This window comes from Temnothorax nylanderi, unplaced genomic scaffold (genome assembly GCF_030848795.1).
Source record: "Temnothorax nylanderi isolate EJ_2023f unplaced genomic scaffold, tnyl_v1.0 TNYL_tig0207_pilon, whole genome shotgun sequence".
Classification (NCBI taxonomy): Eukaryota; Metazoa; Arthropoda; class Insecta; order Hymenoptera; family Formicidae; genus Temnothorax; species Temnothorax nylanderi.
In genome coordinates, this window is record NW_027249269.1 from 92,117 (window position 1) to 105,581 (window position 13,465).

General features: G+C 34.4%; 1 protein-coding gene across 1 annotated transcript in view; it reads right to left on the minus strand.

Annotated features, from left to right (window-relative positions):
- Positions 1 to 830: 830 nt before the first annotated feature.
- The window catches only part of LOC139779060 (uncharacterized), a gene marked incomplete at its 3' end in the record, with an annotated part of 192,576 nt that continues 179,941 nt past the window's right edge, over positions 831 to 13,465 (minus strand). Inside the window, exons 3-4 of the mRNA XM_071717284.1 lie at positions 3,444 to 3,614; positions 831 to 975 (exon numbers count right to left, since the gene is read on the minus strand). Coding sequence (XP_071573385.1) covers positions 831 to 975; positions 3,444 to 3,614 — 316 coding nt within the window. The remainder of the gene's footprint in view (positions 976 to 3,443; positions 3,615 to 13,465) is intronic.

Consider the following 13,465-nt stretch of genomic DNA (forward strand, 5'->3'; position numbering starts at 1 on the left):
TCCATCCGAGCTGCCCTTCGTTCCTTCGGATTATTTATCGCTGGTGACGCAACTAATTTCCGCGACGAGTTACTTTAACTAACTTGAGTGCAACTAATTTTCTCTCTCTTGCATAGATTTTAAAACGGAAATCTACACAGGATAACGGGATTAAACTAATAGAGATAGCTTCGCAGACAAATTTGAGATAATCAAAATGAAAATTTTGTGTGCAGTATCAAATTAGTCGTATTATAACACAAATAGCGAAAATCTCCTGCATGTCGGAATTGATGCCAACAAATTTCTTTTAAAATTATAAATGATACCATTTTTATTCATTATGACGCTACCTTTTAATGCCATATGGTCTTGTCATACGTTATGTTCATAATAAAATAAATTTGTTCTATAATCATCCAATTTTTCAATTCTTTTCCATGAAAAAATGATTTTTTAATAGAATTTTGCTGCAATAGCATAAAATAAAATTTCTCCGTTTATATTTGTTTAAAAACGTGTAACTCGACGTGTAAACTTTTATGTTAAATAAATACGTAATATCACAAAGTAACGATATTGTTATATTATGGATTGATACACGGAAGATGTATAAAAGAAGATAAATATAGCTCATTTTATCGAGTCTTTCAATTAAATCTTCCATCACGCATCTCGCCATTTCAAAGCAAACATTTGTGTCATTTTATTGCAAATTTAGTTTTTCGATTCAAATGCATCTGGTTCCGCTTTACCTCTACAATATTACGATGTAACGAGGATACAGAACTGCGAAATAATTTAATATACAAAAAAAACAGATAAATATAAAACTGTTAGCTTTTGCTCACCGATTCTCCATTTTGCACTGGCCTTCTTGAATCTTGCAGTTGGTTTTGAAATCCTTGAAGATCTGACTGCAAGGTTTCCCACGTAGACAGAGATTAAGCGCATGGTTGCACGTCGGTAATGCGTCTATCGGATATGGATCTTTGTCTGCAAAGATATCAAAGAAAATAATTAAGTAATTTTTTCAAAGAGTTCCTTGAAAATTAAGCAAACAAATAAGATAAAAATTTTTACACAAGTAGTATTGTTTTCAAAGGAAATAAAAATTTATGGCAAAAACATCTTCATAAGCATATCAATTCTGTGTATAAATTCTGAAAATTTATGTTTTTTTTTTAAATATAGCTCCTCCAGACTTTCTTTAAATTTCTTTCGCTACTTTGTCTTTCTGTTTACGAGTCGTGCATTAATTGTTTATAAAAATATTTGCGAAGTCAAAATGGCTTATCGATCCATTACGAAGCATCTGTTCGTAATAGATATTATCAATATATATTTTTACGTCCTGAAAATAGTGGTCTTTGTATCTTTTCCTCTTTAACTCATTATTTATCGAGGAAGTAAAGAAAGATCTTGTTGACCAGCCACTTTCTTAGTCTTCTTTCTCTTTTCAGCCATCTCTTTTATTTTATTATTGAAATGCCTTGCTCTTTATTTGAGTGAAATCGAACATGATAAACCGTGACTTTTTTGCGGTCAATTTGTATCACTATTTATTCCATCCGTGCCGATTTATGTCAGAACGGCGATCAAAAAGTTATTCCTATGTCATCTAATTCACTCTTTATCGCAAAAATTTTCAGTTTTACATACAATAAAAAAATTAATGCACTAGCAAAACTAGAAAAAAAGTCGAAAAAGCTCTGCTTTTTCGGCAACATATTAGGTATGTTTTTCAAAATCTTCTCACAACGTGTTACATTTAAACGTTTATAATTATGCTGTGTGTATGCGAAAATGTTCTGACCTTTTTAAAAATTTTCAAAATTGCGGGTCATTAAGCTCTTAAAGTTTTAAAAAATCTACCGCTTGACTCGTATCACTTGACATACAACATACAATTTAGCCCGCAATTCGCGGTCTGATTTTATTTTTTTTTCGCGGCCTTGCTTCCTACTTCCGCTTCCTTTTTCGAGGCACGGGAGCGAATTTAATCTCATTAAGTGCCGAAGCTTCCTGGTTTCGTAGCCGACGCCGGCTGCGCGGCGGGGTTTCTATTATCCACCGCGCTCTCGTATGACCGGCTTTCGGCAGGATAAATGTAATTAAGCTGCGATCCGGAGTGGCCTAATTGCACAAGTTATTACTTCGTCGAATTATATTCGTGCTTCTATGCGCGCTCGTGATTTAGCCTGATCTATGTAATTCGATGATCAATAAAGGTCGGTTTTTTATTCTGATTTAATTGTCATGCAGTAATTATTGGCACTTGATAGGATCAACCATTGGCTCGAGAAACACTCTTTTTCCATCTACAACTTTTATGCGAGTCCGCATCAATATATTATTAAGTTAAATTAAAGGAAAATAGACTAGCTGATATACTTTCATTCAGAAGACATTACGCTAAATAAATTAGAAAGCTGATAACGCGGCAAATATTAAATATGCAGACTATCGATTAACCCCAAGTGAACCCAAGAGTAACCCATCGATATTTGAACTGTAAAGAGCTTTTTCGAAGACAACGATTCTCTCCGGGAAACGAGAAGTAGGTTGGAGATGCAAAAAGTCTAATGGATAGAAATGAAGCGAATGAGAAGAAGCGCAACGGGAATTATCCGTGAATCATTTGGAAAAGCTCAAAAGACTCGGCAGCGCGCATGAATGAGCCCTCGGGAATATCAACAATGAAACCCGTAAGAGCAAAATTACGTAGAATGGTGGGTGCGAAGATGTCGGTCGGAGCTTTTGTTTCGCCGGTTCGTTCTTAAGAAAAACGCTTGATTAATCTCTACAATCGATTTATTCTGAGTTTTAAAAATCATGCACATTCTATGATGTTGGCCGTAAACAATTTCTGACTTGACATAAAAAATCGTGAAGCGCACTAATAATATAATTATGTTAAACTGCTAACATTTTTGGCAGTCATGTTAAAATAGAATATCAAATAACATAAAAATGGGATAATATTAGATATTAAAATGATTTGTTTAAATATCTTTTTGTAAATTAAGATATTTCTTTAAGACTCGATATATTGTGACTTCTCGCTACGACAAACTCCGATTTAAAAAAATCCGACATTTTGTCAAAGATATAATTAAACTGTCAATCTATCGTGCGCCTTAATAGTGGCGCATACATAGAAAAAAGTGTCAAATTAACACTGATATACATGTATATAGGTACTCAAGAATATATAATCTTCTTATAAGAATTAATTTCAACTTTTTATTTCAATTTTTTTCTTGATTAAACTATATAAAACTTCATTTAACTGCACAAATGACTTCATTCAAGCAAGTTTTCTTCCTCTAAAATATATTTTTTGCGTATATACAAGTATATCAGTGTTGATTTGATATTTGTGTATAGTGTACGTCAGAAAATTGAGTAATACACGTGTAACTAAAGATTAACTTTATTTTATCGCACATATGGATTCTTACCTTTCCATTCCACATAGTCGCACGGGTGGTCGAACAGGAAGTTCTGGAAGCTGTTGCAGTCCGGATCGACATGCGGTTCCCTGCAGAGGCACGTCGGTCGGAAGAAAGTGAAAGCCTGCAGGGTGCGCAGAGCCGCCTGGCACTTTTTCACCGTCACCGTCGAGCACGCCACTGTAACCGCGAAATTATTATTAAAGCGATGCAACAATGTTACGGCCGGGTGACAAATAGCACGTGCGAATTTAACACGCGATACCGGCCATCGCGCACAAATTGGCTTGACAGCGTAACGTATAAGCCGCATGACTAATGGCGTACCAAATATAAGTTGTCCTATTGTTTGATAGAATTTATGTAAAATTCCCCATTCCGTCGACGAATTACACGCTACACTTACGCTTTCAAATTGATACATACGCGACGGCTTTAAACCGATGCGAATGCGCGAGCGCGAAAAGCCGGCAATACGATAACGCATTCTCGCGGGGGTATTATTATTTTTTTTTTTTAGAGCGAGCTTCCATCCTGCAGATTGTTGTAAAACGCGATGACGCGAGATCTCCGTGGAACAATTAATTTCTCGTTCACTCCCGTTTCGATGTTGATCCGAACCGTTTTCGTCGACAACAATCGAAAATCATAGAGTGCAAAAATAATTTGTTAAGCTGCTGATGTTTTCTGCGACTATATTGAAATGAAACTGACAAATAACACGTGCATGAAAACGGGTCAACAAGATTAAAATTACATTAGATAATTAAATAAATGATTTGTTTAAATATTCTTTTATAGATTAAGATATTTCTTTACATAATATAAATATAAAATATTATATATTTTCAGTCTAGACAATATGTAAGAGACTATAATTAAAAATAAATTTAATAAATAATCATAAATATATAAAACAAAAATACTAAAAATTTATATCGGTATTTTATAAAAAGTAGATATGTTTTTATTAATTATTACATAGTGTGATATTTATACAGCGTGATGTAGAATGCACATCAAGCTATTAGAAAGATGTAAATGTTACATGGAAACTCCGGATTACGTCGAACATCCCGTCACATGTGCGTGTGCGTACATATGTATATTCGATATGGATTCAAAATAATCACGAAATTCGGATGAAAGTAATTATGCAATGCCCGAATGAATTTATCAACAATATCGTACCACGTTGTGATGTAGCAGCAACAATTATTTGTCACAGTACACATTCGTGCATTAATCGCGGCGCAACTAGACGGTGACATTAATGTATGCCATTATTACGCAGCGTTCGTGTGCAATGTGTGGTTCACTTAATATATTTATCATTCAGTCAGTCAACATTCTTAAGATATACAGGGTGAGGAAAAGGTATCGGACCGGTAGTATATCTCGTAAACAAGGCATTTGAGAAACAACATGTTACATACAAAAGTTGTAGGATTTCAACAAATGCATCCAACGGCGATACCTATTTGATTTTGAATGCAGTTATGAAGGAGATCTCGCAAGATTAATTTTAAAATCTTAAATAGGAATCCCCATTTTTTATTCGATATTCTTCTAGCTAACATCAAGATCTTTTCAAAATAATACAATAAAACTCCTTTTAGTTAAATATTTTCCGAGATATGGGTTGATAAAGTTCAAGTAGCTAACATTAGCATTACCCAAGCTGTATTAGGTCACGCGGAGATTGCCCGGTTGGATTTACATCTCTTGTGTGTGTGTGTGTGTGTGTTTTATTTCAAATGCTTGCAATTGAAAAAACAATAATTATCCGCGTCTAGAACTATTTAATTATTTTTCTATATATAAAAATCTTCAACCATCCTTTAACGTTCAATTTTACATTAATATGGTAATGATATGTTTCTCGCTTCTTCAGACATTAAATGATTTTTAATGCACCATCTTCCTCTGAGATAATTTCGATGCCCTAAACGTTTTCTTTTAAAGCCCTTCCAGGCTTCATTCAAGATTCAAGCGCTCACAGCTTAATTAGTACAACGTCGTTCGGAGAAAGAATGGAAGTGAGAGGGCGCCTTAATTACTATCCCGAGACACCGTAAGTTTCGTAATAACCGAGCGTTGCCAGACTATAAGTAATGAATCCAGATGTCGGCGTTACCGTTGATGTCGACGTTGTCGTCGTCGTCGTCGCCGAATGTCAGACAGAAAAATGACGGAGCAGCAGCGCGAAAGTTTCAATTACATTCTGATGTTATCACCTGACGCTTCCTTGCCCCTCTTCAATTCATTCCATCGTTTCCAATGTTCAATCCTATCCCGGACACCGTCCCGCACCGACGTCCTTTCATTAAACACGAAGCAGGGCACTTAAAAGGGAATATCTTCGGTAGTTTGGAACTTACGGAACAAAAAGTTTCTGCGAGGAGTTTCAGGGGCTAATATTGTGACAGGAGAGTAATCTCTTACTGGGTCAGCTGTTCCGAGCCTTCTCGAAAGGAATACTAATTTACATCGGTCTTCTGGCAAGATGGATTGCGCGATTTCCGACGTGGCGGCTAAATTGGAAGATCAAGAACTGAGAAATTTATTAATTAACACATACGCATGCATTTAAAGAGGATCAATAGAATCTTTGAATACATTTTCTAACGCAGAAATCGAATCTGAAAAGCAAAGTGTATCTGGACTTTAAATAAAGAATTATTAAAAAATTATCTACAAATAACATTATCCGAACAAAATATAATAAAGATCAATAAAAAGAGTTAGTCTCTCATTAATAACAAAATTACTAATATTTCAATCAAATGGCAATCCATAACAAAATTAACAGTTTTTAGGAAAGAAAATTATAACAATAGTGCAATATTATTGCTATAACACAAGTTTTAAGTATTTTATTACTCATAATGAAAAATATATGAAGTCACAAACTAATTTTCTGTCTCAAACTTTCCTTTCATTAATTAGCAGTCCATTAATAGTTTCAAATAACTATTTTGATTTAAGTTTTGATAAACTCGATAATTACTTTCCGTTACACTGATTCTTGATAATTTCTTAGACAAGTCAATCTATTATCTGTAACAATTATATCGAATATTGCATTATACGAACTTTCTGTGACGAATCGCGAGGAATATTTCCGAAATTAATAGCGCTTGAAAGGCATATGCGATTTCTGTATGCAACCGCAAATAGAAGTTATCTCTGTGACTTGACGTATTTATTGAAATACAGGTATTTACGTGTGAATTTCCATCAAGGTTATAAGAGTATAATCGGAAATTTGTCAAAATAAAGAGCACCGTAATACGACTAAATGACTGCTACGCAAATAGTAACATGCGGAATAAAACATGACGGACGAGAGAACATTTCCGACAAATAATGCTAATCCATTATACCGTTCGAAAGAAAATAATTGGCAGAAATAATTAAGGATAATTGAAATATAAGCCGCGAGATTTATTTAAAGAAATTAATCACGGAAATATATTAAGAGAATTAAATTGAATTGCGGAGAGAGATATTTTGTATTTATTAACAAAAATATTATCGAAAACGACGGATTGACAATCAGATCGTTATGGTGGTTATTTTTATATATTATTGCAAATATTCAATTTCCGCTGCTTGAGGATATTCTTATAGATTTCCAGGTTTTAGAAAATGTATGATGTCCATACACGCGAAAGTGTGTTATGCAGTACACAGGCACACAGATGGGGAGAAAAAAGCTCTGGGACGAGGCAAACAAACTATCAGCCGCTAGGAAAGTCGGGAAACGGACTTTTCATTCTCGTGCAGCGAGCGCGAGAAAATATGTATGTACAAGAGCACAGCTTTGAATTCGGCGCTCGACTATCACTTGCAGGCACGTAACTGTACCTGTTTTTGACGCGTTTGTGCTTTCGAACAGCTGTAATAATTACAACCAAAATTATCGCAATATTGCGTTCACAACATTTTTAACTCATTTGCTGATTGAACAAAAGTTACGCGTTTTACAAACGCTTTTGCAAAATTTATTTTACCAATGTAGCAGTGCGTTAACCGTTTTCCATATATTCGCATCACAATGACTAATAATAGAAGATAGAATAATATAATAAATATTTAATAAATGTATATCATATTAAGTAATAATAAAGTAAACGTAAATAAAGCAAAGAGATGAATTTCGATGAGCAAAATTATTTCTTTCTTTATAGTATTTATATTAGTATTTAATAGTAGTGATTTGTCTTTAATAAGTTATTAGAATCTCGTTACACAAGGAGTATTATTCCTAATAATATACAAAATTGTACATTTTTAAGACTTGCACGTCGATTTAAATTATATATTTTTTTGCAACTTTTCTGTACAATAAATTCTGCTTTTTTTCTAATTACTTTCAGTTGTATTTGTCGAATAATTTTTATATAGTATAGACGCTTTTCTCGAACGGGACAAGTACAACTCTCCGTTATTTTCGCACAAGAGTTAAAACCCGAAGCAAAAATTTCTTGCCGAAACAATGTCGAAAATAAATAAGGCCCCGACTCTCCGTCCCGCGAGGTCCTGCTCCGCTTTAATTATCGGGGTGTGTATCCGGGAACATCCTGCGGTGATGAACGGCGCCGCGGCTCCATAAAAAGCGCGAGCGTTCCAGAATCGTTCTACCGTGAGCTATAATTCATGGATGGGAAAAAACAGTATCGGAAAAAAGTGTGCCGGGAGAGAGGAGAGAGAGAGAAAGAGAGCGGTTTCGGGAAAAGTTGCAGTCTCCGCGCCGAAACTGACGACGCGTATTCTCTCCTCGCGGGTTCGCGCTATCTTCCTCCCGCACCGACGCTATTGTGCTCGAGGGTCGTGCATGCCGCTTTGGCATAACAACGTACATTGTACTTCCGAACAATGCTATCCTTCTGTCAGCCTGTACAACCACCTCCTCCTCCTCTCACCCAGTATCGCCGTCGCTCTCCGCCTTATCGCGTGGCGGGCGCTCATCCTTTTTTTTCCGAGCCGGGCTTTTTGAGGGAATAAACGACACCACGATTGACAGTTAAGGAGGGTGCGAATAGCTCGTGTCATTTCGAACAAGCACCATAAAATCGAAAAATTGATGAGCTGACCTTAGGGGTTATTTCTTTCATTTTCTGAGAAGTGCTTTCGCGATCCGATACAATTTTCTTCGATGATTATCCGATTTCCTGAGAATTAATAATTTTAATCGTGACAATTTGTTTCTTGCGAACCGAAAGTAATTTCAAATTTTTAAAGAGAAAAAGAGCGGAGTCGTCGGACGGTTTAGTTACCGCAACTTAAATAACATACTACTATTATTAAATGTACAACAGTGAGATTATTCGGGCGGGAAATAATGAATTAAGAAAAATGTGCTGCGGGAAAAAAATGGCTACTTCTCCAACATTAATGATGCTAAACGACGACGAGTAGCAGCTGCTCGCTCAAAAACTCGCTCAACCTGATGACGCCGGATTTCAAAGTCCACTCAAACCACGCGGTCCTACAACTCCCGCGAAAGTACTGGGTCAAGAATTTCCCTCGACCCTACGGTAATGGCCGTCACATTGCTTCCTCCTAGCTCCAAAAGTTTCGTTGGAAGGATAGCGACTCAGAAATTTTTATAATCTTTCGCTAAAGTAAAAAGGCGCATCTTATTTATAATCTCTCGTAATAAAGCAACAGTTATCAACAGTTATCAACAGTTGTTATACCTATCTTTTACACAAATATTGCTACATAAATATATATAGTATTCGATAAATAGCTGTTTTTATAACAAATAAATAATAAACGTAAAAAGAGAAGAGAACAAACTTTTAAATAAAATAAAAAGGAATACATAAAATCCATATGCCACTTATAAAGTCTTCCGTCATTAGGCGAGAAAAACTCTCTTTGAGTGCCTGTTCTGTTTATCTTGAAGTTATTGTTTTAGGTTGAAAGCGTAAATGGAATTCGCGCAAAAACAGGGGCGAAACGTTTACGCTCCATTTCTAAATTGAAAATGTGTCTACAATTCTATCCCCTATCAATTGCTTTCCATTTTTTACCCCTCGGAGAAAATTACATTTTAAACTCTCATTTCCAAACGCGGAATTACGAGTAGCGGGCGCGTCAGTTGCATCCCGTTATCGAAATTTATATAAACGACAAAATTTATATATTTTTTGTTATTTAAATTATTTTCTTTAAATTAATGTAAATGTATATTAACTTCTCAATTATTTTGAATTATCATATACACATGGATGAAAATAATATTTACCATACAAATTTGTTTTAGGTATTTCTAAAAAGCTCATTTCACTTATAATTAAATACTGTAATAAATTACTCGCTATATATACGTATTTTGACTTTTCGATTGCTTCAATAATAATTGTTTGCACTGTTTGATAAATATAGAAATGTAGAGATAAGTAGCTATGAGAAGAGCAATTAATATTGATTTAAATTACCATGCAACGTGCAAACATTTCTTTAATCAGATTGCAAATTACTGCATAATTAAATCGCGACTATTAAAATTAATTAATTAACCGAGCAATTTTGTAATTTCCTTTTTAATTTTGCAAGGTGTACACGATGACATTTATTAATTTATAGCAGCAACATATTATGCCGATCAATTGATATCAAGGTATGACGTCGCGGATTATTTACGTCTGTAATTCAGTACTGCATGCAAATCAATGTGCATTATACGCTTGATTATACATGGGCTGAGCTTACGTTCTCGCGCCGCGTTCAACGACCTGATTAAAGGTAAAATCAGGCTCGCGTTCCGACGCGTTACTCGTATTCCAACTATCATTTAGATTATCAGTTGGATAACGACTGATAAACCAACCATCGTTTGATCATCGATAAAGCGAGCCTCGAAGAGGCTCCAGATCCAGAATCAATAACACGCAGAGAAAATACCTTCCGTATCTCTCGTCAGCTAGAACTGGTGAAAGCATGTGCCACACGATAATTAGTGTAGATCTATCAAGAGAGTGCAAAACATCTAAAGTTGCAATTAATTTGCACAAAATTTTGCCAATTTTATGGAAAAATGTAACTATAAAAAATTATTATACAATAAAAAAGTTATACATATATATAAATACACACACTGAATATGTTCGATTATTATTTATGGATTTCAGTTTTATCCTTCCTACCTAATGTACTTTTTAATTTGTTTTGCACATATTCGATGTGAGTGTCACGAGCTTTCAAATAGCAGTGAATGCTGGATAATCTGATATCGCGGGTTCCTTTTAATTGAATAAAATGTATATGACAATAAATAAAATAAAAAAGATCGTCAAAGATTACACAAGATTCCACATTCAAAATAATAATAGCGAGTATATTAAGCAGAACATCACAGATGCACATGATAAAGTGCACTCCATTGATAAAATAAATTAAGGAAGATAACTACATTGCAAATTTAAGTGTGTTATTTTTACACACGTATAAACGTCTAAAGATGACACATTTGACTAAAGCTCTTTTTACATGTTTCTTCATATGTTAAATTACGTCATTTAACACGTTGAATCATATTAAATTAAAAGTTAACATTTAATCATGTTAAATGACGTGATTTAAAACGACAAGAAATGTGTAAGAAGAGTTTCAGCTAAAATAACATACTCTAATTTGCAGTGTACAGGGAGATAATTATATTAGGATTTCGCGACAAGATTGTACATTAGTCTGTTTTTTTATATAGGTAGGTAGTCAATCAATGAACCAGTAATACACTATGAACCATTGCGATATTTCATAAATGTAATGTTGCTATTATAGATTGTGCTTATTGTCATGCAACGACTCGCATTTGAACCCTTCTTCGGCTCCCCAATCGGCCGGCAAATCGTGCGAAGGACAAACTAAGTTTTTTTTCGTAAGTTTACGTATTTTTCATGTTTTTGTTGTTATATCTATTATTTTTTTCATTATTCTATAATTTTGTGTGTATATTTGGCTTTATAATTCTGTAAGCAACTTTCTTCTATTGCATTATTTTACCGTATTTTTTGGAGATTATCGTAAAAAATGTTATATGGTCTACAATGAACCATTTTGTTTTTTACTACAGTTATCTGTGTTATGAGTCTTATTAAACTGACTGGTTGCTACAATAAATAATAATCTAAATGAGAAAAAGTCTGATTAAAAATAATAATTTTGATTGTAAGCTTTAAATAATAAAAACATATAACATATATAATTAAGTTAGCTTTAATTTAAAGTCATACCATTCTAACCTTACTTATCATGTCTTATAATTATCTCTTTCCTAAATAAACATTTTAAAACATAGTAAAACTCCCACACAGCAAAATATATCTCCAAGATATCTAGAAGATATCTGAATGACGGAATATCTGATTGCACAAGATATCATGAGAATATCTCAAAGACATCTCCAAGATCATAAAAAGCCATGATAATTTCATCTCCAGATATGATATCTGATTCTGCATATATGTCGAATATCTATGCCTCATTTAAAAGCAGATATGTTACATACAACCCAAATAGCAAGAAGAAAAGAAGAATTCTTTTTAAATTCTCGATTTATGAAATTAATTCTTTTTCCGTATTTATTCTCTGTTCTAAAATGATTCTTAAGAGTTCATAAGAAATTCATTTTTATGTCACCAATTCTGAGTCCTTCTTCAAATATAAAAGAAGTTCTTTTCATAAGAATTCGCAATAAATTCAAAATTATGCTTCAATACTATTCCAATATTTTGCATTTTGCCATCTCTGCACTGCATGATATCTCGGAGGTATCACGAAAAATATTAGAGCCAAATATCTCACAGGCTCGCCTTTTATCCTAGTGCGTAAGAATTTTTGCTTACGAGAAGGTATTGGCGCATGTAGCCGCGTCGCGGCAGCGCATGTTACTAGCGCTCGCCCGAGCAAAAATTTTCCAAGTTCCTTCGCGGCATGTTGCTTTCGCTCCGCAGTCGTTACCTCCAGCAAAAGTTTTCTAAGTCCCCTCGCGGCGTGTTGCTTTCGCGCCGCGGTCGTTACCTCCGGCGCCGCCTGAGTAAAAATTTGTAAGTTCCCTCGCGGCGAGTTGCTTTCGCGCCGCGGTCGTTACCTCCGGCGCCGCCCAAGTGAAAATTTTCTAAGTTCCCTCGCGGCGCGTGGTTTTCGCCGGGACGAATCGGTACGGCGTCCAAGTCCTCTCGAATTGTTTTATTGGCTACGAATAAATTTGAGTTGATCTTTATAAAATGTAAGAGCTAACTATGAATCGGCCATATATCCGAATGCAATGTTACAGAGATGTCTTTTTCAAAGATATAATGTGATATCGAGTAATAATGTCCTGTAGATATTCTGTGAATATTTGAAAATAAGATATCTCAGATTTGACTTAAAATTGTAGGCATAAAGATATCTGACTATATCTCAGATATATTTTGCTGTGTGGGCTAAAATAACACTAACAATTCACAGTATAAAACATGTGGTACATTGTTAAAAATGGCTAGGTTCATTGTGTACACACCCCTGTACACAATGAAACATTTGACATTGTTTTAAAAAAATCGAAATTGTGGCTAAACTTTAAAAATGACTTATAAGTCATCTTATAGAGTATGTAGCCAACTGAATTCATGAACTGTATGCAAGAAAACACAGATCTCCAACTCAATAATTGAGAGAGATATTAGCCTCTAAAATTTACATGGTTCATTGTTGGACTACCTACCCTATAACATTATCTGTTTTTGTACATTATCTGTTTTTAAGTTTTTAAATCTGATACATTCTTTTGCTTTATATTTTTATAAGTATTCACATATCGAAAGATTTTAATTCTTGAGAAAATTCAATATACTAGATACCTAGACAAGAGTTGAAGATTGTAGAGTATTTATAAAGCGCACACACAAGTGCAAGTAAAAACGAGAGATACGGAACAGAATGGAGCACTATTTATAAACAAGAAGTCGTGAATTGTTGAATGTTAATAAGGAAAGACGTACTTAGTAATTATTATGAATTTAGTCATTGTT